The 21,694-nt window shown below is 43.2% G+C and overlaps 1 protein-coding gene across 1 annotated transcript; it reads left to right on the top strand.

Annotated features, from left to right (window-relative positions):
• The first annotated feature begins 337 nt into the window (after positions 1-337).
• LOC147898835 (uncharacterized protein At5g02240-like) lies at positions 338-13,771 on the top strand. The gene is made up of 7 exons (XM_087378986.1): positions 338-564; positions 6,451-6,722; positions 12,137-12,173; positions 12,452-12,549; positions 12,633-12,694; positions 12,896-13,019; positions 13,124-13,771. Exons 1-7 carry the CDS (start codon positions 387-389, stop codon positions 13,241-13,243), a joined length of 891 nt encoding a protein of 296 aa, XP_087235112.1. The 5' UTR covers positions 338-386; the 3' UTR covers positions 13,244-13,771.
• Positions 13,772-21,694: the final 7,923 nt, after the last annotated feature.

Genomic DNA, 21,694 nt, shown 5'->3' with positions numbered 1-21,694 from the left:
AGTGCAATTTATGGCTGTCCGCAGTAGCACAAGATCAAGCCTCATTTGCTTCTTGCACATCCCGTTCTCTACCACTACCTTCGAGTCATGCCTACGACTACTCTGCCTACTCCTGCCTCTGTTCATTGCACTACCCTCGCTCTTTGCTTTTTTAGACTCACCCTCCGGGCAGGCCCTATGAAATCTTGTTTAGCTTAATGTTATGGAGCGGCTCTCATATGTGTTAATCATGTCAAGACATGGCTTAGTGGAATTATATAATGAAATTTACAATACATTTATGTGTAAATTTTAAATGAATTTTACAATATATTTATGTGTGAGGCACGTAAACATATGAGGAGGAAGATCAATACGTTATCCTTTCCAGCTCCGAACTCGCGGCAATGGCTGTAGCTTCTGCGTCCTTCGCGGCGACCTTACTGTCCTCCTCTTCAACATGCAACTCTCTTCCCTTGTTCAGCCGCTTGCCTCCTACAACTAAGAGGCGCTTCGTCTCTGTTTTTTCCATGGCCACCCCAGCCGTCCAGACTGTACTCGTCACTGGAGCTGGCGGAAGAACGGGTCAGATCCTTCTACTCTTTGCACTAACTCAACCAGCACAAACCCACATCCTGCTTTCTGCCAGTACTGCAGTGTGGTGCCTGCTACGGTTCTCCTACTGTTGTTGCGGATTGCATTGTGTTCGGGCAATCCTCGACACTGACGTATATATGAAAATGGGGTAGGAGAGTTTAATTTACGTGAACAAATGTGCGGTCTGTCATGTGCCGGATTTCAAATGCTGGTGAGGAATGGGAAGATGCACATGGAAAAGGGAAGAAGTCTTCGGCGTTTGATGATAACTGTAGATAGTCTATTACATTGGTCATATAAAGTCACGGGACCACAGTTGGAGCCATATTTCTCTGGCGTGCATTAGCAACAGCAGAACGCAATGAGAGTCGATAAAATGGATCAGCCGCAACCTATAATTGAATAATCAAACAACACATCTAGGACTGAGCTCGCAGCCAAGGAAGCAAGAGCCAAGTACTTGCAGACCGTGAACATAGGTGCATCCTCAAAAACTGCGGTGGGACTGACACCTCCCCAGACTGATGAGTCCTATTTTGTGAGCCTCATCAATCCGGGGGAGTACACATCAGTAGTCAGTAGATTCCTTTGTGGGCCAAGCGATAGTGCTAGGATCCAAGGAGGGGCACCAGCAACATACCAAAGGGGCTAACCATCCCAGCCTCGTCCACTAGTAGGTCTGCATGCCACAGCCTGGGGAGTGCCTGAGCAGCCCATCGGAGCCTTTCTAAGGAGGGCTTTCATCTTCATTTTGGCATGAAACTAGCTCACTAGGCCTCCACAGCAGCAGTCTAGACCCTACTACAGCTAAGCATGTAGCCAGGGAAGGAGAAGACATGCCACCATATTAAGGGAGGGTCCCTCAACCCATCATGGAAGTAGACCTGCAGCATCCAGTTCATGAAAACATACACAGCACATACTCCCTAGGAGGAAGCTAGTTGAAGTCAAGAAGTCTCTCTCTCTCTCTCTCTCTCTCACACACACACACACACACGCACACAACACACACCGGCACGCGCTCTCTCACACACACACCTGGCACTTTTTAGTGAAATCCATTTGTTTTTATATTACAAAAAGAAGTCCCCAAGGATGGGACACACTTTTGTTGTTTTGCGCTTAGCCAAAGTGACCCCTACTGAAAAAATGCCCACCAAACATCTCCAAAGAAACAGTCGTTGCTTTAAAGGCAGCTTATTTCTCCACAAGACTATGAGATTTGACTTCCACCAGGAAAGAGTTTTGTGTAGATGCCAAAGAGCATTCCCATGCTGAACAATCCATGGAGGAGGCAAAATCAACCTATAAGATTGCATAGAAGTAAGAGCCAGCAAAGTAAGCGGGCGTAATCTTGGAGTATCAGACACCAGTTGCCAATCTTAAAGTCTATGAGAACCATCACATGTTGGAATTGGAAGGAAGGGCTGCAATAAATCACTTATTTTCCTCCATACAAGTCGATGATGCATACCAAGAGAAAAACGACTTAACAGCCTCAAGCCCTTCCTACAAGATTTTGTCTTCCAAAAAAGCTCCATCGCATGTGACATGAAAGCATCTATGTCTTTGGAATTCCAATGTAAAAGTGGTAAATAAAATTGAGCATTAGCTATAATAATAGATTGAACAATCCTGAGTCGAACATGCAGAGGCCATGTGGATAATTTTCAATAATCCAATTTCTGATAAAGTTTGTCAGACACCCATACCATTTGCTGTTTTATAGTGATATTCCAGCCCATAGGATAGCCCAAATGTCTGACAATCTGATCTGGCTGTAAAATCTGACCAGGCCAAATAAGTGAATGCCAATCACATGCTTTCAACGGCAAAAGTCTGGATTTATCAAAGTTAATATTCAGACCAGCTGCCAATCCATAATCAGAAAGAGTCCTCATGAGAAGTCTGAGTTCAGCAGGGCTATTATGCGGCATGAAAAAAGAATCATCAGCGTATGCCTATGCTAAGAAAGATTGAGCTCCAGGGAGTTGAAGATCGTGTAGCTGTCTCAAGCCAGTGAGGTAATCCATATATAACAACAAGGGATGTGTAGCAATGGCATATAATAGAGCACTGAAAGGGCAACCCTGCCGCACTGATCTGAACAAAGTCCAAGGCCTAGACAAGTGTCTACCAATTAAGCATTGAGAAGTAGAAGTTGAATATAGAAAATAGATCACTTGGATCAATTTAGGTCCAAATCCCAACCTGGACATGGTATTAGAAATAAAGTCCCAGTAAATAGTATCAAATGCTTTGGCAACATCCACTTGCATGATCAAAACATCTTGCGAAGTATACTTTGCATATTCAATGGCAATCAGAGCATTTGAAATATTGTCATTGATTTGCCTGGGAGGTACAAATCCATATTGCCTTGGATGTAATCCTTCATGCAGTAATCCTTTAACCCTTTGCACAATCATCTTAGCAAGAAGCTTGTAAATGACAGGCATCAAAGTGATCGGTCTCCAATCAGAAAAAGATTCACACAAGCATTTTTTTGGAACTAATTTCACCATGCCATGCTTCCAGGAGCGAGGAAGGTGCTGCTCTTGCCAGGATAAATTAATCATTTGCAAGATAATATCTTTTAACTCAGCCCAGAAAGCCACAAAGAATTTTACAGTTAAACCATCCCAGCCTGGGGATTTCCGTCTTGCCAAATGTGCCAAAGCATCATCAAGCTCAGTTGCCGAAAATGACTTTTCAATGTCTGTAGAAACATCAAAATTCATAATCGGGCTGATACAATCCAGAAATCTGCATTGCATTTATAACTGATCTGAAGAAGACAAAGGCTTGGAGAAAATGGTTTTAAAGTGCTGTACACAGGCATCTTCCAATTGAGATTGAGAATGGGTCCAGCAACCATTCTGTTTTTTAATTCTTTGAATTGATTGTCTCTGTCTTCCTGTATGCAAGCTTTTGAAAAAAGTTTTGGAAGAACAACCTTTGTCCAAAAAAGGCTTAGCCCTGGCTCGAATTTGCCATTTACACAGCTTTCTTTGATCATCCTGAGTCAAGAAATGTTGGGCTGCCAAAAGAGTATCCAACTCATGCCGAGTAAGAGGTCTGTCATGACTAATCTGAGTGAGGCTTTGACATTGTTGCTTTGCCTTTTGTATATTATGTCGTAGGTCAGCCATATGCCACCGGCCATAATCCTTAATAACCAGCTGAACCCGATAGACAAAACTCTCCCAGGCATGATCCAAGTCCTCATAAGCATGCAATCGAAGAGGTCAAATGGCAAGTAAGATAGCTTCCTGAAATTCCTTGTGAGAAAGATCAGCATTATTTACATGAAGCATTCTAGCACTTGACGGCTGTAAGTCATCTGTTACATGAGCAAAGCATAGCTCCAGCCATAAAGGAGCATGATCCGACAGTTGAAGAGAATAGTTAACCCACAAATTACTGGTAAAAGCGTCAAATTGTTGGGCATTTAATAAATACCAGCGATCCAATCTCACCCAGTGATTGGAGAATGCATTATGATGATACGTGAAGCCCAATGTTTGAGGCTGAGAAACGTGCCACAAGTCCTTTGTATCAAGAGCATTCAGCATATTCTCCCATTGCTGAAATTCAGAGGGTATCATATGAGATTAATGAGTGGTGTTACGCAAAGCTGAACTTTGGGGAGCATATACAGAAGCAATCTCATAAATATCTTCATCAACCATTCATTGTACCACCATCCATCTGCCATGCTGATCATTAAAAGCCATCAAGGGATGCAAGTCATGCTTGACTAGAATGCACACTCCAGAAAAACTCAAATTGCCTGCATAGAAAATGTCATATCCTGCAAAATGTCCTTGCTGTCCAGCCATATCATGCTGATTATGTTCCTGTAAACAAATCACATCTGGATGCATAGTATGTACATATATGTACATAATGCCAAAAAAGCTTCCATTTATTGACATTGCATAGGCCTTGAACATTATAGGAAAGACATTTTATAGCTGTATACATATGTACAAACAAGTGACAAAGCATCAAGCAACTGCCATATCCTCAGCCTCCTGCTGAGACCCATGCCCATAAGGAGGAGAAGCATCTGTTAGATCAAAGATCGGAATATCTTTTTTGAGAACATCAGTCCATAGTCTAGTGGCAGGAGAAACTTGAGAAGAAGAAGCTTGCCCTGGAGTGGGAGAAGTGGCATCCCAATGTCTGGATTGTAGAGGTCGCTGTCTGAGTGAAATCACCTTTTTGGGTGCTGCCACCCTTCATTTTGTGAAGCATCTTTGTCTTTCAATTTCTCTTTACCTTTATCCTTGCCCTTTGTAGGAGTATCAGAGGAGAGAATCCTTGCAGCTTTTGCTTGTAACTGACATCAGCAGGATGCACCTCATAGAATCCTCATGATGCAAAATAAACTCCCTCAACAAAGCATCCACCCAATAAAGCTTTGATCCACTGCGCTACATCATTTGCAGCAGGGATCCTTCCTGGAAAAAACAAAATAACAGCAGTCTGGGAGAGCTTTTTCAGACGACTTACCAACGAAGGAAGCTTCAATTTATACTTGACATCCGGAACAGGTTTGTTCCATGCTTGTCTGCTCTGATAAAATTCTTCATGAAGCGTGTCGAAAACATATCGTGCATCCAAATTATCTTCTGAAAGATCTTCAGTAAGCCTTCTCTTGGGATTGACAGAACGATCCCGATGAGCATAGTATTTAGAAGATTCAGTAGCCATAGGAAACAAAGCGTAGAATGTAGAAGAGGAAAGGTAAACTAAACGAACAGAAGGAGTAGGAACAAGGTAAGGAGTAGAAAGATGTAAACTAGGGCCAGAAAACAGCAAAGTAGCCGTACTCAACTGCAAGGATGAAATAGAAGGAACACAAGGGTGGAAAAGCCGCGAAATAAGGCGCTGGCCGGCTGTTACAGCAGATACGCAGAGCAGAATAAGAGACGCAGAAAGGATCGTACAACAGGAGCAGGACAAGTGCGACTGACAGGACCTGAAGAAGTCACGCAGGGACCTGTGGTGGTGGGCTCGCAGGACAGCCGGACGGGCCGAGGAGAAGCCGTACAGCCGTACAGCCTGTACAGAAGGTATGGGATAGTCAAGAAAGGTAGAAAGGCGCTGGACAAACTGACGAAGCACACACACACACACACGCACGCACGCACCCCACACACATGAAGGTCTATAGCTGTGCGCCAAATTCAAAAGGGTCATCATCATCATCACACAGTCTCTCTCTCTCTCTCTCTCTCTCTCTCTCTCTCTCTCTCTATTCTCTCTTGTGCTCATGTGATTTCAGTACATCCTTCTGTTGCATAGGGCAGTATTAAAGTTGTGCAACTGTGATACAGTCAAGTGGAAGTCCAGATGCATGATGCAAGTGGGGCCCACAGTGCCTTCTGCTAAATGCACCTAAGGGCATGGTGAAACTATGTTCTATAGCTCCTCAAACGGTTGAGGATTAGATCTTGTAGAGTTCTCACAATTTCTGCCCAAGCCGGGCATTCCACCATGGAGCTCAGAGCCATCCAACTTTACAAAACAATTGCAGCTACAGTAGCAATGTATTGGGCGGTATTTTCACAAGTGGCCAAAAAGGGCACCTAAGGATTTATTATTTTCCTTTGTACTTTCTCTCTTGGCGTACAAGTGGCATAAGTTGAAGCTTATTAGTGCCATCTTTTTTATGTCTATAGCTGTAGAAGTATGGCGTTAAGTATGTGTTTATGCTTTCTCTAAATATCTTGAAAACATCCCCCTGTCTCCAGGGATTCCTAATTAGATGAAGCTACTTTGTTTCTTAATTGGATTCTACTAAAATCAATTACTAGCATGTTTGAAACCTCAGGTCTTCTTATGGAAAGCTTTTTTTTTTTGCAGGGCAAATCGTCTACAAGAAACTCAAAGAAAAAGCTGACCAGTTCGTAGCAAGAGGATTAGTAAGAACAGAGGAGAGCAAGCTCAAAATTGGTGGTGCTGATGATGTGTATATTGCAGATATCATCAAACCTGAAAGCCTCATTCCAGCTTTTACAGACATTGATTGCCTCATTATTGTGACTAGTGCTGTCCCAAAGATGAAGCCTGGTTTTGATCCAAGCAAGGGTGGGCGTCCGGAATTTTATTTTGAAGATGGGGGTTATCCAGAACAGGTATGTAAATCTGCGTTGAGCTTACTTTGCTTGAGTTCGTAATTCTGGATATAAGTGAGGGATTTGTTGCTAGCCAAAGTTTCTTTCTACATTGGACATGAAATCACACTTATTCAAGAAGATGAGCCATATAAATATTCATTCTAGATTGGTGTTGTATGTGGTACATCTTTGCTGCACGTTAGGAAATAGTGCAAGTATATCAGTTGCCTTTTGTTGGTTGTGTAAGACAATTTATTCTTATCTAGAAGTTTTCTCCCTAAAGCTCTTGGTGAAAAGCTGATCAACTACCCAAATGTAATCCCCAACATGAGGAGAGCACAGGAGAGTGACACCTGTAGAAGTTAAGGGCGAAAGATGACGGGTGAACAGGATGCCACATTAGGAGCACATAGACATCCTTATTAGGTTTGATGAGTGAGGGCAGATTGGTCCTTCGGGGAGCCCATCCATTGGGCCACACATGGGCCCTTGTATAAAGGTGGAGAGAAACCAGTTTATGGTCCCATTGGTAGGGCACATGGTGCTGCTGATGGCCCAGTATATGTGCAGTATATACTATGGTGCCAGGCATCTAGGGGCCTGCTGGCAGTGGTTGACCAGTAGGAGTTGCAAAGCAGGCTGCCGGGGGGGGGGGGAGGGGGGGCAGACATTATACCAGCCTTTGTGGAGGGCAGTTCTAGGCTGTAGCAGAGGTAGTTTTTGGCATTATGGGTGCATCAAAGGCAATAGCAGTGAGAATATTGAGCAGCCTGAAGTACTTTTGTATGGAGTTCTTCAAGGAGCCGCACATAGGGTACAACAAGGGATATGAAAACGCATTTGGGGCTCCTCCCTAAGCCACATGCAACCTTTCCAACTCCCTAAAGAATTGATTCTCTATCATCCTCGTGCCTTATACTACCTTATATAATTTCTTTCAAAGTCTTCCTTATATCTCATATATCCCTGCCCCATTACATGTATTTGGCCTCAAAAATTTTGGACCTATGTTGGATTTTCCTGATACTGTTGGTACTTTCCGTTGCTAGTGAAGTCAATAAATTTATATTTTTGTGTAAATGACAACAGATGGAGATTACCGAAAGGTGAAAATGACAAGAGATGGAGATTAGGTGTCCTACATGAATGCTTCTAAACAATGACTCTAAAAGAAGCCAAGGCTAAGGCATCTGTCACCTGAATAATGACTGTTTCTAATCTATTATGAACCATTTCAAAGGGTTGAGTTCTTGGACAAAGAAGAATGTCATGACTTAACACACATTAATAAATATTTAAAGAAACCACAAGCAAACCGATGTTGAGTCCCTGTTTTTACTTCTTAACGTCTGTTTCTTAGCATACCTTTTGCTATTTGTCGCTATTATAGCTGCTTCAATGTGCATGCATCCCCCTAAGATTTTTTGTCAACTTGTGACCCATTGAGCAAGAGTTTTGAATGTGCTTTGAGAATCTGTATGCGTCCCTTCAAGCTATTCTCAGCGAGCAGTCTTATTTCTGCCTCCTTTTTAAATACAACATTCATCATTTTTTGGAATGCTTGTTTCCAAATGTACCTTTCATTGTTTGTGATGGGCACAAAAATGTCCCTTCTACATATATGCATCCTCTAGAGGAGGTTATTTAGAAGTCTTTGATTGCAGGAGAGTGTGCTAAGTTATCACCTCGATATTGTGGGCCATGGTTAATTCTTAAAAGAATAGGCAAGGTAGCCTATAAATTAGAATTACCATCGGGGTGTAAGGTGCACCCAGTGTTTCATGTTTCTCGTTTAAAGAAATTTTTGCATACAGGTGACTCACTAATCGAAGGTGTTGTTTTGTTTCAGGAGATAGAGGATAATGCAAGACGCAAACCAACAAGAATCTTGGACCAAGGAACAATGCAAGCGCGCAATCGGAAGATACCCATGGTGTTGGTTGCATGGCATGGTCTACCTCTATCAGAAGCTACCTGGGAATCCGTATACTAGTTACGGAGAGTGTTCCCAGATTTCATCACCGAGGACGCTGATGCTTGAAGAGGGAAGGAATGTTATGCTCTAGCTGAGATAGCATGACCTCGGAAAGATCAGTGGGCATTTTCTCTTAGATGACCGACTTCTGTAATATTTTATGTGCGTAAATAAAATGGTCAAGGGAAGTAACTGCCAAGGTCCTAGGTGAGGGTATATATCATCGACTAGGTGGTTCTGAGTGCTCAGGCCTAGGTGCACCTAAATGTGTAATAATGCCAAGGGGCAAATGTTTAAATTGTGCCCCAAGAGAGGGGTAAATGGTGTACCAAGCTAAAGGTCTAGAATGATGACATGTGGTAGAGGGAACCATCTAGGGGACTGAGGGCTTGTGGATAAGCATGAATGAAGAAAATTACGTATTTTATGATGCTTGCAGTCTACAAGAGAGGCTGGGAGGAAATTTATGATGCCATCGCCTGTGATATTATATTGCCTGTAATTTGACGGAACAGTAAGGATATATGGGAGCCCTTGTTGTGGCTGTTCCAAATGTAACACAGTGGGGGAGTGGTCCGATACGTCGTATGAAGTAGAATGCCGACACAATCCCCCCTATGCATGGCCCAATCACCTAGTCTTTCTAGGAGCCCATTGTGTTGGCACTGCTAGAAGAAGAAACTAAGAGTCCTAGCTTGGAGAATGTGTCCTCTCACCAAGGGTCTTCACACCTAACAGCTCAGATAAATTGCTCCTACATGCCGAGCTCAAAGGAATGCATGGCAATGAAGGAGGTCCTTGTGAGCTTGTCCTTCTCAAACTCCAAGTTGTTCAAGTCGCTTCCAACAATCCAAGAATCCATGTTTGGAAGACTCTCTATGAGTTAGCGCCAAAACTGTGCTCATTGCTTGCAACAAGTGGGTTCATACACGTTGAGGATCCCTACTTGGGTATTTACCTCTCAGTCCCATCCACATTGCACATCCTGCTTTGAGCTCACCTTGATCATACACCTCTAGGGGCAAGGTCTGCCACATTGAGATGCAAACATCATGTTGTGTTCCATTACCAGGGACCAAATATCTAGGCCCCTACTTGGAAGAAGGCGTCTCGATCTACAGATGTCAATGGCTGAAAGCATGTGCTCCTAGAGCATGAATGTATCCACCAATTGCCCACTCCCGCCATCGTGCACGGTCTCTCTCACTCACTAGTGTCCAACTCATGGAGACGATAGAGGGGTGGCGAAGATGGCCTTCTGATGATTGGACGGAGATCTAGAAGGCGAGAGGGTACTCTTCCGTACCTCAATGTAGTTCTAGAGCCCAAGACACCATATTCTCATGGGAGTGGCTGGTGGGGGTAGGGTTTGTGTCCTTGAAGTTGAAAGCAAGGGGCCGAGGCTAGGGAAGACACCAGATTACAAGACCTGGGCTGAGATCTTAGAGAGAGAGGGGAGGGCGGGGCCAGCAAAGGATCTTCAGCTTTTAGAGTGGGGTAAAGGAACACATTCACAGAAGAGTGCTCATACAGTTGAATGGTACGATACAATGACCAAAGAGCCCAATAGCGACACCGGGAGAAGAATGATCATACTCCGGGATAGAAGTATATCTTCCAAACAACTAAAACTGCTTCCCAAAGGAAGTGGATGGAACACACACACACATACGTGCTCGTACACACATGCACGCATATACAGGTCCTATCCCCTTGCGTTCCTGCTGATGATTTGGGAGCTACGGGAGGGCAACTTGTGAAATGTGGGCAAGCCCTGACTAAGGCCCATCTATATATAGTGTAGGCATTGCCTTGTTAGGCCTGAAACCTCGGTGCGGTGCCGAAACAGATCCCAATAGAGGACAAGATAGATCCGTAGTCCTTTGGGAGGCTTGGAATATTGAATACCTCGGTACGTGATGCATCATTTCCATATTGTCTAGTGTGAAACTATGGTACCACACAAGAAAAAAGCCAGATGTGGTCCAAGGTAACCAGGCTCTGCTTCACAAGTGCCTAAGTGGTGTCGAGGACCTAAGACGAACGAGAAAATCCTCCCTCCCATGGATATCCTATTTGTTGTCACCTTCCAGGGCTAAACTTGCCTGGACACAATGTCAAACCTGTTGTCAAGTAGGGGTAAGACCAACAATGTGCTCCACCACTGCTCACTGTATAGCCTTCTGCACTTGTTTGCCCTCTGGGGAAAAGGAGATCTGGATGGCGTTGGGTGTCGAGGGCTCTGTCATGTGAGCCCTTTTGGGCAGAAAAAAGGCCTGGAAAAGGAGATATGGATGGCTGAGGTGTTTAGGGCTCTGCCGTGTGAGACCCTTTGGAGAGAACAAAGGTCACCTTGTAGAGCACTGCCCAAAGGATGAGGGGGGAGAGAGGGAGAGAGAAATGGCATGGCAAGGAGAGGGAAAAGGCTCAAAGTCTTGGGAAACCGACCCACAAGGGCCATTAAAAGAAAGGGGGGGCGGGGCATGGCTTGGTCGACCTGTTCACAGCCCAAAGAATGCCAGCCAATGTGAAGTAGACCGATGGGGCAGGACAGGAGGAGCAGCAGCGAAAGGGGGTGCAGGGTTGACAGAAGGGCCAAAGGGCGGGCACTGACAGTAGGGCCAGCACTGGGGGTGGAAGCAGCCCCAGCCTGAAACAAAGGCAGGCAAGGCCAATAGTCGGCCTTGTTACAGCCCAAAACAGGCTTAGAGGCCAGCAGAGCTGGCAGAAACAGAAGCAGCACATAGTCTGTGTCAGAGGCAAGCGTACAGCAGGTAGAGGTTACAACTTCCAGTTTTCTGAGAATGTCAGGTATAGCTGGCTGCTGCATGCTGAAAGAATGATGGAACAGCTCATGACCCAGCTTATACAAGCTAACTTGGATGTGAAAAGTAGAGAATGAGGTCATGCTGTAAGGAGAGTCATTTGGTGTATGCCAGAGGAGTCACCCAAAAATCCACTTCCTTTTGGCACGTTGTAAGCCTGTTTGTCGATTGTGATAGTAATGAAGATATGGAAAAGCAATGAAATGTGATGTTTGTAAGCATAGTGGGTGCCGGTTGGCTGGTCGATGACATAACAGGGCCAGCCAATCAGCCTAGAATCAGTGCTCCAGCTATCCTAGAATACTAGGACTGTAGTAGAGTCATCCTGGAGTCGGAGCAGTCGTGATTTATTATGGCATGCCATTATAAGGTTTGTAGGCGTTTCTTGAGGTGTGGTTGGGTCTAGGTCTGGGAATGGGGATGGATATAGAAAGTGATTAGAATTACAGTGATGCAAATTCACTAGGAGATGTATAATCGTTCGATATCTTTACCTTTGTGTTGCATATCAATGTCTGAGATGGAAACTTCTTACGTCAGACTCAATTCAAGAGCTGAGTGCAACCTATCTGTCTGCTTCTAGTGAAGTGAGTTTGCCTAGCTTCTAAATATTGAAAATGTGCCTTCTGCAGGTTGACTGGTATGGACAAAAGAATCAAATAGATGCTGGTGAGTCTTCTCTGTGACTTCATTTTCTGCAGAGGTTACTATGTTAAGCTGGATCTTTGTGATGGTTCCATATTTTAGCTAACAGCAGTGAGGAAGCGAAATGAGGTCTCAGAAGTTGCAAAAATGCTCTTGCTATTGTGGTAAATCCTTTCTTTGCAATGTAACATGGTGGGGGATTTTTCTTTTGTAATGCGCTAAAGTCACGTTCATATATGCATGGATTTGTCCCAAGGTGTAGCAGATGAACAAAATTTTAACAGAAATTTTGGTCATTGCAGCCAAAGCTGCCAGAGCAAAGCAAATTGTCGTGGTGGGATCTATGGGTGGGACTAATGCAAGCAATCCTCTTAACTCTTTGGGCAATGGAAATATATTGGTAGGTTTTGGCTGCTTTCGCTGGCACTCAAACTAACTGAGTTACAGTTGCACTGAATTGAGTGTTTGATGCCATAATTTCAGATATGGAAACGGAAGGCAGAACAATATTTAGCTGATTCTGGTGTGCCGTATACAATTATCAGGTTGCTAACATGGTTTTCGTTTCCCTTTTTTTTCCGTGCATGGAGAAGGTCAATGCTGTCTTGTGCTCTGCTTTTATGCATCGATCAAGGAAGTCTTGATGATTGGATCTGCAGATATACTTTCATTATATAATTTTTTCCTATTGAGACTGAAATAGAGAGGGAATGAGGGCTGACACCAAGACAATTATTCTGTGACAGAGCTGGAGGTTTGCAAGACAAAGAAGGTGGTATACGAGAGCTTATAGTAGGAAAAGACGATGAGTTATTGGCAAGTGAGACCAGAACAGTTACTCGTACAGATGTCGCGGAGGTTTGTGTTCAGGTAATTCCTTGCCGAGGTGTGCATGGATGTATTTGAGACTCAGTAATTTCTATTTTTTAATTGTTAGGAGCAGATCTTAATAAGTTTAACTGTTGCCTGCACAGGCCTTGCTTATTGAAGAGGCAAAAAATAAGGCTTTTGATTTATCTTCTAAACCGGAGGGTGAAGGAACGCCCACCACAGATTTCAAGCGACTCTTCAGCCAAATTACAACCACGTTCTAAGTCAATTAAGGCGTCCCCATGGTTCCTGCGTTGCTCTGTCAAACCATCTTCACATAAAGAGTCCAACTGACCACAATACTCAACGGCTGCTTTACCTTGTACATGGAGAGTCTGAGCATAAAGGTTTTTTGTGGGCTCTGAAGATTTCGGAAATTTCCTTCCTCGTTTTCTAGAACTGCTTTATGACATTGGTTCCGTACTCATGTAAGGTGCTTAATTCTAGATGGTAGAAATAAAGTGAGACTGTAGGAACTCCCCTCAGCCTAAATCATAAGGGGACTTACACTCCTTAATGCTTCTGTGTAACAAGCTTTAGAACGAGATACACCACAATTTTACTGGAATGAGGAGTCTTGAATGATCGTGGCTCGTCATGTCCAAGATTTCTCTTTTGAAAGTGAATTGCATTGTTGAGGACATGCATGTTATGTATCTTTGAATTTCACAATTTTGATGGTGGCTCTTGCCATTTCACGTTTTGATGGATTATTTTCCATCATATATTTTGATGCCTTTAGCTCTCTAAAAACAGTAAAATAGGGTTGGGAAACGGCGTTCCTCACAATTTGTCTTTGAACATGAATATTGGTTTTACATATGAGGAGGTGTTGTTGAGAGTAATTCTTCATTGCTATCAAAGTGCTTATGTGCATTTGTAAATTCATGTAGAAACACGTGTGAATTTCGTCTCTTTGTTCTTGTTCATGTGGTGTTCATAAATTATTTATCTTCCTTCATTTTCTATTCTTGTGTTCACAATTCAAATACTGATCTTCCACATCCTTGATATTTCACATTTGATTCCTTGCAAATATGTGTTACTATCAAAGAAAGTAAGACTTTGATTACTCCATGGTCTTGATATTCAAGGTGTTTTTTATTTGAGTCTCATTTCAATGTTATATCTTCTCTCCATCATGTATTTGGCATGGTAGAATAAATTGTTTCATGTTCAAATTGTTTGGGAAGTTGATGATACTACCTTTCTGTTTCTTTGTTTTTGGGTATGCATCCTAGATTTTGACATGGTTTTGTGAAATGGCCCTAGGTGCTTTTCAAGCTCATGGGGAATTTCAACTTTCCTTGTTCACTTGATCGAGCAATCAAAATTTGGAATTTTATTACAATGCAAATGATCAAATTTTGGAAATTTATCACAGTGTTACTAATAATGTCTAAAGTGCATGAATACCTCAATGTTTTCATTGAGGTGTTTAAGTAAAGCCACTCAGAAAGACAAGCATTTATTGGAATGTCTTTTATATGTGCTTTGTATGTTTTTACAACTTTCTATTCTTTTCATTTTTTTAACTATTTGAAGTTGATTGCTGGGCTATGAGTGCAATTTCATTGTTGCCTAAGCCCTCTTCATTCTAGGGTTGGGTGGTTGGACAACGACCTATGGAACCCCAAGGGAATGTTGTAGGATGTGTGCCTCAACATTGTGGCCTATACTACTTAATCAACTTGATTGCCTCATCAAAGAAGGAAAATGCCTGCCCCCTATTGTTGGGCAAACTCATATTAAAGAAGGCTAAGGTGATACATGAATGGGGAATAGAAATCATGACCATCCACATGGAGGATACTGAAGTCAAAATTCCCACTAACCTAGGATGTCGTGGAGGTTGATTATTAGTTTCCTCAAGATAGTAAACTTCTAGATATGAATATCATATCAATCTGTGAGATTGATTTCTTTGAAGTAGCAATTGAGCTCCAAGGAAGTGCAATGAAAGAACAAGATTTGCTTTAAGCAATGTAAATTATATCTCCTGCATTTCATCGAGAGTTAGGAAGGTGAACAAGTAGTCAAACAAGAACCGAGTACCATGGTATATAGTTGGGCACTAAGGACATGATCCCCAAATTAAGTATAGGAATAGAATGTGGACCTTATGATAGAGCCTTACATTGTCTCAATAAGCACAAATTGACAAGTGAGCCCCATTGAATATGCATTATTTATTGAGTATTGAGATGTGCTCCCTTGACTTAAAAGGGATTCCCCCCAAAGATCTATCAATAATCCATCCCCCTTATATTGTGAGCCAAAATGTATGACAATAGAACTACAAGATGAACCCCAATTGCGCTAAACAAGTTAGGCTCCACTCCTCCAAACAAGGCTCATTTACGTCATTGATAGAAGCAATTGGTTGTGGTTTAGTGAACAAAAAGATAAGCTACATGTTTGTATACACTATAGGACTTGAAATGCATAAACAATAGGAGACTAATGGCATCATAGATCAGGTTGTTAGACATGAGTTTTATTCATTTCATGGATGATGGCTATAGTAGGTACAACTAGATATCCATAGCCAAGGAAGATCAACAAAAAATAGCCTTAATTATTGAGTGGGGATCATGTCCCTACAAAGTGATGGCATTTGGATTGCATGATACAGCCCCGCTTTCCAAAGCTTTATGGTGGAGACGTTTAGGAAATACCTCACTGAGTATCCGGCAATCTCCTTAGAGAACTTCTATGTGTACACAATCATGGATGCACCCCTGGCATGCTTAGGCAAAGTCTTTATTGTTAATTATACCTCTAAACTCAACTAAAAGTGTTTTTTGCATATGATCAACAATATTGTTGGGATATCTTTGTTAGAGTGCAAGTGGTAGCCAAGGGTACACCAGCACAGAGGGTCACACACCTCCTAACCCTAGCCATGCATTTCTCCTCAAGTCCCAAAAAGAGCCAGTTGGGATGAGAGAAGGGCCTTCTTTTAAGGAATTATATTCAAGGGCCATTAATTCACAATATTATATATGGGATTAATGTCCCCTTAGTCCATTTGTTAATCAACGCAAGGCCCCCTTTACATTAAACCACTTCCATGTGTATTTGGCCTATAAAAAACCCTTTTCAAACTTTCCATGAGGGGTGAGCTCCTCATCTCCAGTACCCTTCTATGAATCCTTGAGTGGGAACATTCTTATTGACTCATCTCAACAATGAGTACATGATCGATCGATAGGTTGCGGTACATCAACAAATGATGCACGGGGCTCTATTTCGGCCACCATCAACAAGAGTGACAACAATAGGGGCCCCCATCGATAGGAAACACTTGCATTAATTAATTTGTTAGGGTGGGGGGGCGCAATGCTCAATTTACGTAAGGTTTCTGCGATTTAATGAACGTGAGGGGAGGGGCTACGATTTAATTGAGGGAGGGGACTATGGCGGTGGCTCTTTAAGAAGCCATCGAATCCAACTTTATGCACCCGGTATAAGAGAAGGGGGAGTAGTAAAGGGCAATGAATCCAGGCAAGGGGGTTATGAAGCCCTCCCAATACAAGGAAGTGGGCTATGAAGCCCTCTCCAATACAAGGAAGGAGGGGGGAGAGGAGTGGGAAGGAGGAAGGAGGGAGATGAAGAGTGGGAAGGAGAGGGGAAGAGGAAGGAGGGAGCAAGCAATGGGAAGGAGGAAGGAGGAGGGGAACAAGGAGGACGAGTGAGCACAAGAGGGGAGGAAGGAGGAAGCTGAGGAGGAAAGGAGGAAGGAAGGAGGGGAGGAGGGGAGGAGAGGAAGCCAGGGAGCATTAATAGGAGGAGCAGATGAGAGGAAGCGAGGGAGCAAGAGATTAATCATGGTGGAGAGGGAAGCTTAATCGAGCACAAGGGGGGGGCGAAACCTAAAACGAATTAATTAATAGGTTTTAGTGGTAGGAGCGATGAGGAGCAAATTGTTGCATCAATTGCATGGTGCACAAAACTTGTTGGTCCAGATCAAATTGTTGCCACACATGTCAGTAGTGTGACAACGTCAATCCATAATTTGTTGGTTGTTTTGACTTTGATACTATGTTAGACAATCAAGTGGTAGCCAAGAAATGCATTAGGTATGGAGGATCCCACACTTCCAACTCTAGCCATGCATGCCTTTGCAGAAAGAGCCAATTGGGATGAGAGGAGGGTCTTCTTCAAGGCATTATATTCAACGACTATTAGTTCACAACATTATATATGGGATTAATGTCCCCAAGTCCATGTGTTAATCACATAGGTTCCCCCTTTACATTAAGCCGCTTCCACTCGTATTTGGCCTATGTATTTCCCATTTTGAACTCTCAATGAGGGGTGAGGTCATCATAGGAGGTTGCAACTAAAATACGCATGCCTCAACATCACCCACTTGGACACATTACCCACATAATCAAGGAATACAAAGTCCCTTTGTAAAGAAATTCTATTTACCCTTCGTGGCCCTTGATTGATGAGGAAGACAATGAAGCCCGTATCCCTATTCATGCCTTTGGAGGAAGCAGCCTCCCAATTCTAAGGAGTTTCAGCTTGAGCCATAGTATAAGGTTCCAAGATTAGGCTCCAAGATCACATTGGTTCCAAGATCAGGTTCCAAGATCACATTGGCTCCTCAACAACCTCGAGGCATCAAACCACTCCTTGTCTATCAAGAACACTAGGTGCCCAAGTGGACACCTCTATGCAAACTGAGGCATTACATCGGAATGGGCATAAGGTGGAAGACCACCGCATAAGGTGGAAGACCACCCTGACCTAGCATTATCCCCATAACCCAATGAAGTTGATTGCTATAGGTACCCTTGAAGCCTTCTCATTGAGCTTTGATTTCCCTCCTAATTTCATGCCATGAGGACACAACTCAAAATAAACAATGGCTCAACTATTCCAGGTTTTTACCAAATGACTATAACCAATGAGCCTTTTTATTGAGATGGGCCCCAAAGGTGCACATGGAAGGAATCATGATGCTGAGACCATGCATGATCTTGAAGATGCAGATTCGCTTAGCAGATGGGGAGAATTATGCTAAAGGAGAGCTCTTAAATCTTGATAAGACTGGATAAGAAGGTTCTTGCATCCACTAGAAGGGAATGTATATGCATGAAGGCCCATTTATGGAGAGAGGGAGTTTTGTCCTAAATTGTCATTATGTATTATAGATGTTACCACCTATGTGACAATGATTGTTTGTGCATGTATTTGTAATTCTCAAAATGTAGGCAAGAAATTATTTCATGTTTTCTTGAATGACTAACATGACCCATCTACAACAGGTTAGAGACCCGCTCCACTGGGTCTCAAGGTTGGGATCCTAGGGTTTTTTTAATTTCAAGGAATAAATGATTTTAAAGGAATTTTCAAATTGGGTAAGTAGCATCACTTTTATTTGGAAAACATGTTTTTGATAGCATTGCATCTCTCTCTCTCTCTCTCTCTCTCTCTCTCTCTCATATTTCATGTTCATGTCTTACCCATTCCTTCAAGGCTTGATAGTGAGCTTTCTCCACTTCGGCATTGGGGTACACTTCCTTTGCTTCTTGAAGAGCACTGGGGGCAGATGTACTTTGCGTTGCGGCACTTTGTCTTGGGACTAGCAAGGCTTGTGTGGCCTTTGAGCTTTTTGCTTTTTGAGCAAATTTTGCTTTTTGAGCAAAAATTAGTTTTTCTCATGCTGCTTTCATCCGCTTCCTTATTATCAATATACCAGTTGCAATGCAACCCTTGGTGTTGCCACGCTGTGACTCTCAATGCCAATAATTCCAAGGGGTACATCCACGGCTTTGCTTCATGTGGTAGCTGAGGCTTTGTTCTCAGTGGGCAATCCATGCATGCATGCCCGACTCCCCAACAACGGTGCCAAAATGTTGTCCCTATCCCTTCCAAGTTTAGGTTCTGAGGGTGTTGGCCACCTACAATCATGTCATTGCTCATCAAAGCATAGGCTTTCACAAGTGTAGCATAGGTCTTGGGGTTGTATTTGAGTGAGAGGTGTAGGCTAAAGTGTGGAAAGCAAATTGCATACGCGGATGGGTGAGAAAGAGGGCTCGATCACAACAATGGATGGAGGCTCTCAATTCCACATGAGCTCATGGGCTAGAAGGGGGTTGCAGGGTTTAGAATGGGGATAGGGTTGAGAGAGCTATCTAGGAGTTCAAGGGTTCAAAGAAGGTTGTAGGGTTTAGGAGAAGTCTAAGGTTGAGGAGTGGAGAGCTAGTCTCCTTCGTTGACTTTGAGGGGTAAGGTTTGAGGAGGAGGGACAAGGGAGGAGGGAGGAGAAGGGAGGAGGGACAAGGGAGGAGGAGGAGGAGGAGGAGGAGGAGGGGGAGGAGATAGGATCAAGGACTACAAGGGTAGGGAGTGCGAGGATAAGGGCATGCTAGGTAACGAAGCATGGAGATCAATTAAATGAACACAATAGTGAGCGTGAACACTTAACCACAAAGAGTGGAGGCTGCATTGCATTGAGAGAGATTTATACATGTTGGTCTCTACACAATTTGTAAGCTTTTTGGGGGGGCCTCTTGGGTCTCTACACAAAGTGGGGGAACCTCATGAGTCCCTACAAGAAGTGGGGGAGCCTCTTGAGCCTCTACACCAAGTGGGGAGACCTTTTGAGTCCCTCCACAAAGTGGGGGGACCTCTGTATTCATCATACCATCTTTCAGGCCCAAGATATTATAAGTGGAGCTTTGTTGCTATTCTACACACACAATGATCTCATCGTCATTGCTCTAGACTGCACATTTGGTCCTTGTTGCCACAAGTTTAACAACCGTCTTTTGCATCCACCAAGGACTTCGTTGTAGAATCGTCCCTCTTATACATTAGTTGGATGTTGTCTCCTAGAGAAGGTTCAAGCAACAAAATTGATTTATTGCAACAACACCATACTGCCTCATGCATGGCTCAATGGAAACTTGCGTTGCGATTGCCGCCAAGGGCTTTACAGGTGGATTGCTATAGGGAAGGAAAGCTGAAAACAAAGAAAGCTAAGTTATGCTCTTGAATGGCCTTTTAGCATGTTTGGTAAAGCTTTCTCCCCTCGGACAGATGCCACATCATCGCCCTTTTAGTTCCATGTAGCCACCTTAGAAATAAGGATATTTGAACTAGTGCTTGAAAGCATCGAGTTCAGCACATCATCACCTTGCGATGAAATTTCCCACATGGCCTTATTGCTGTTGTTCTTGTTGCTTCTAGATGAAGCCTTTTGCACTATGTCTTGCTAGCTTCTCCCATCCTAAGAAAGTGTGTGATTGGAATTCTCTAGGTTCTTGCTTACCCTCAACTAGTTTCGAGCATGGGATTTGGTCCTTGAGTCTTGATCCAAGTTTTGGATGGCAATGGGAAAACCAATGTTTATACAAGGTGAATTGCATTCAACGGGCCTACTTATGGTTGTGTCTCTAAGCTGGGATGTCATCGCATGGAATGCATTGTCGTATGAAAGAGCAACTTGTCTGACTAGTACACAAAGCACCTTCCAGTTCTTGTTTGGGGATCTTGTGTATTGGTCCAAATATGGTCAAATGTGGATCCATACATCATTGTTGGTGCATTGATGAGTTGCCGTATATCGTGGTGGAGCATGAGGTCTCCATACTTGGTGAACGGTGGTTGAATTTGATGTTGAAATCCCCCGATGCGTATGTTGGAGTAGAAGGTGGGTTGTAGCAAATTTTCCATCGCTTGAAGCAATGTTTTCATTTTGGTGGATGGCCACATGTACAAGTTAATGATCAATCTGGCTATAATCTGATTGTTGGAATATAGTTAGCAAACATTGATAGCCAACATTGTAAACTTACTGGTGGTAGTGAAGGTGCATCTCGCTTTTATAATATGTCGCAATGCCGATGCCATCATGCATGTCTAGGTGTAATAGTGTGGGAAGGTGAGTGGTGTTCGTTGGGTTGATGCGTGTTTCTTGCATGCATAGTACACCGCACTCAAGATTGTATCAGAGATTAGGATGTCCTATGCGTGATGAGGCAACGATCGTGTGTTTAGTGTCTGCAAGGTTTTAGTTCCTCCTGTGCGTGATGAGGCAACGATCGTGTGTTTAGTGTCTACAAGGTTTTAGATCCTGTTCTCTCACTTGCAAGGTTGCTTTGGTTGAACAGCCACCAATGAGCTAATGTCAACCCTTAGATTTCTTTTTGCACCATTGGGTAAACTTTGATATACTTTTTTTATAATCTTAACAAGAGGAAAAGGTTAGAAGGATCGTGCACAAGGGCAAACTATGGGCCTTAGCACATGGATGGGGCTAGCATGGGTTTAGGATGGGAATATTTTTGTCATCATTACTCCCATCCTACACCACTTGGTGTAGGATGGATTTAGAATGGGAGTAGCCACTTTTTCTCCCATCCTTCGGAGCCAAGAATGGGTTCCCCTTTTTTAGGGATTCAAAAACATGGAAGCATGACATGTGTCCTTGTCCCCACAAGGTCCCCACCTCTTAAACACATGAAATGATGCCATGTGTCCTCTTCCTCCTAAACCCATCCCTAGTTCTTTTTTTGTTAGCACATGGTGGGATGGGAATAGGATTGGGACCACTTAGGACCCATCCTATTTCTTCCCATGTGCTAAGCCCCTATGGATAATGAAACTCTTAAGTTTATTTGAGAGATCTGGGCTTTCAAAAATAAATATAGTAACTG

Source organism: Dipteris shenzhenensis, chromosome 9 (assembly GCF_047967505.1).
Source record: "Dipteris shenzhenensis isolate YYH24624 ecotype China chromosome 9, Dip_SZ_1.0, whole genome shotgun sequence".
Classification (NCBI taxonomy): domain Eukaryota; kingdom Viridiplantae; phylum Streptophyta; class Polypodiopsida; order Gleicheniales; family Dipteridaceae; genus Dipteris; species Dipteris shenzhenensis.
This window is presented reverse-complemented; position numbering and strand designations above follow the sequence as displayed.

Coding starts and splice junctions, on each gene's coding strand:
- LOC147898835 (XM_087378986.1), top strand. CDS start 387: ATGGCTGTAGCTTCTGCGTCCTTCGCGGCGACCTTACTGTCCTCCTCT. Junction 6,723..12,136: donor ATGGGGGTTATCCAGAACAG/GTATGTAAATCT, acceptor TGCCTTCTGCAG/GTTGACTGGTATGGACAAAA. Junction 12,550..12,632: donor TGGGCAATGGAAATATATTG/GTAGGTTTTGGC, acceptor CCATAATTTCAG/ATATGGAAACGGAAGGCAGA.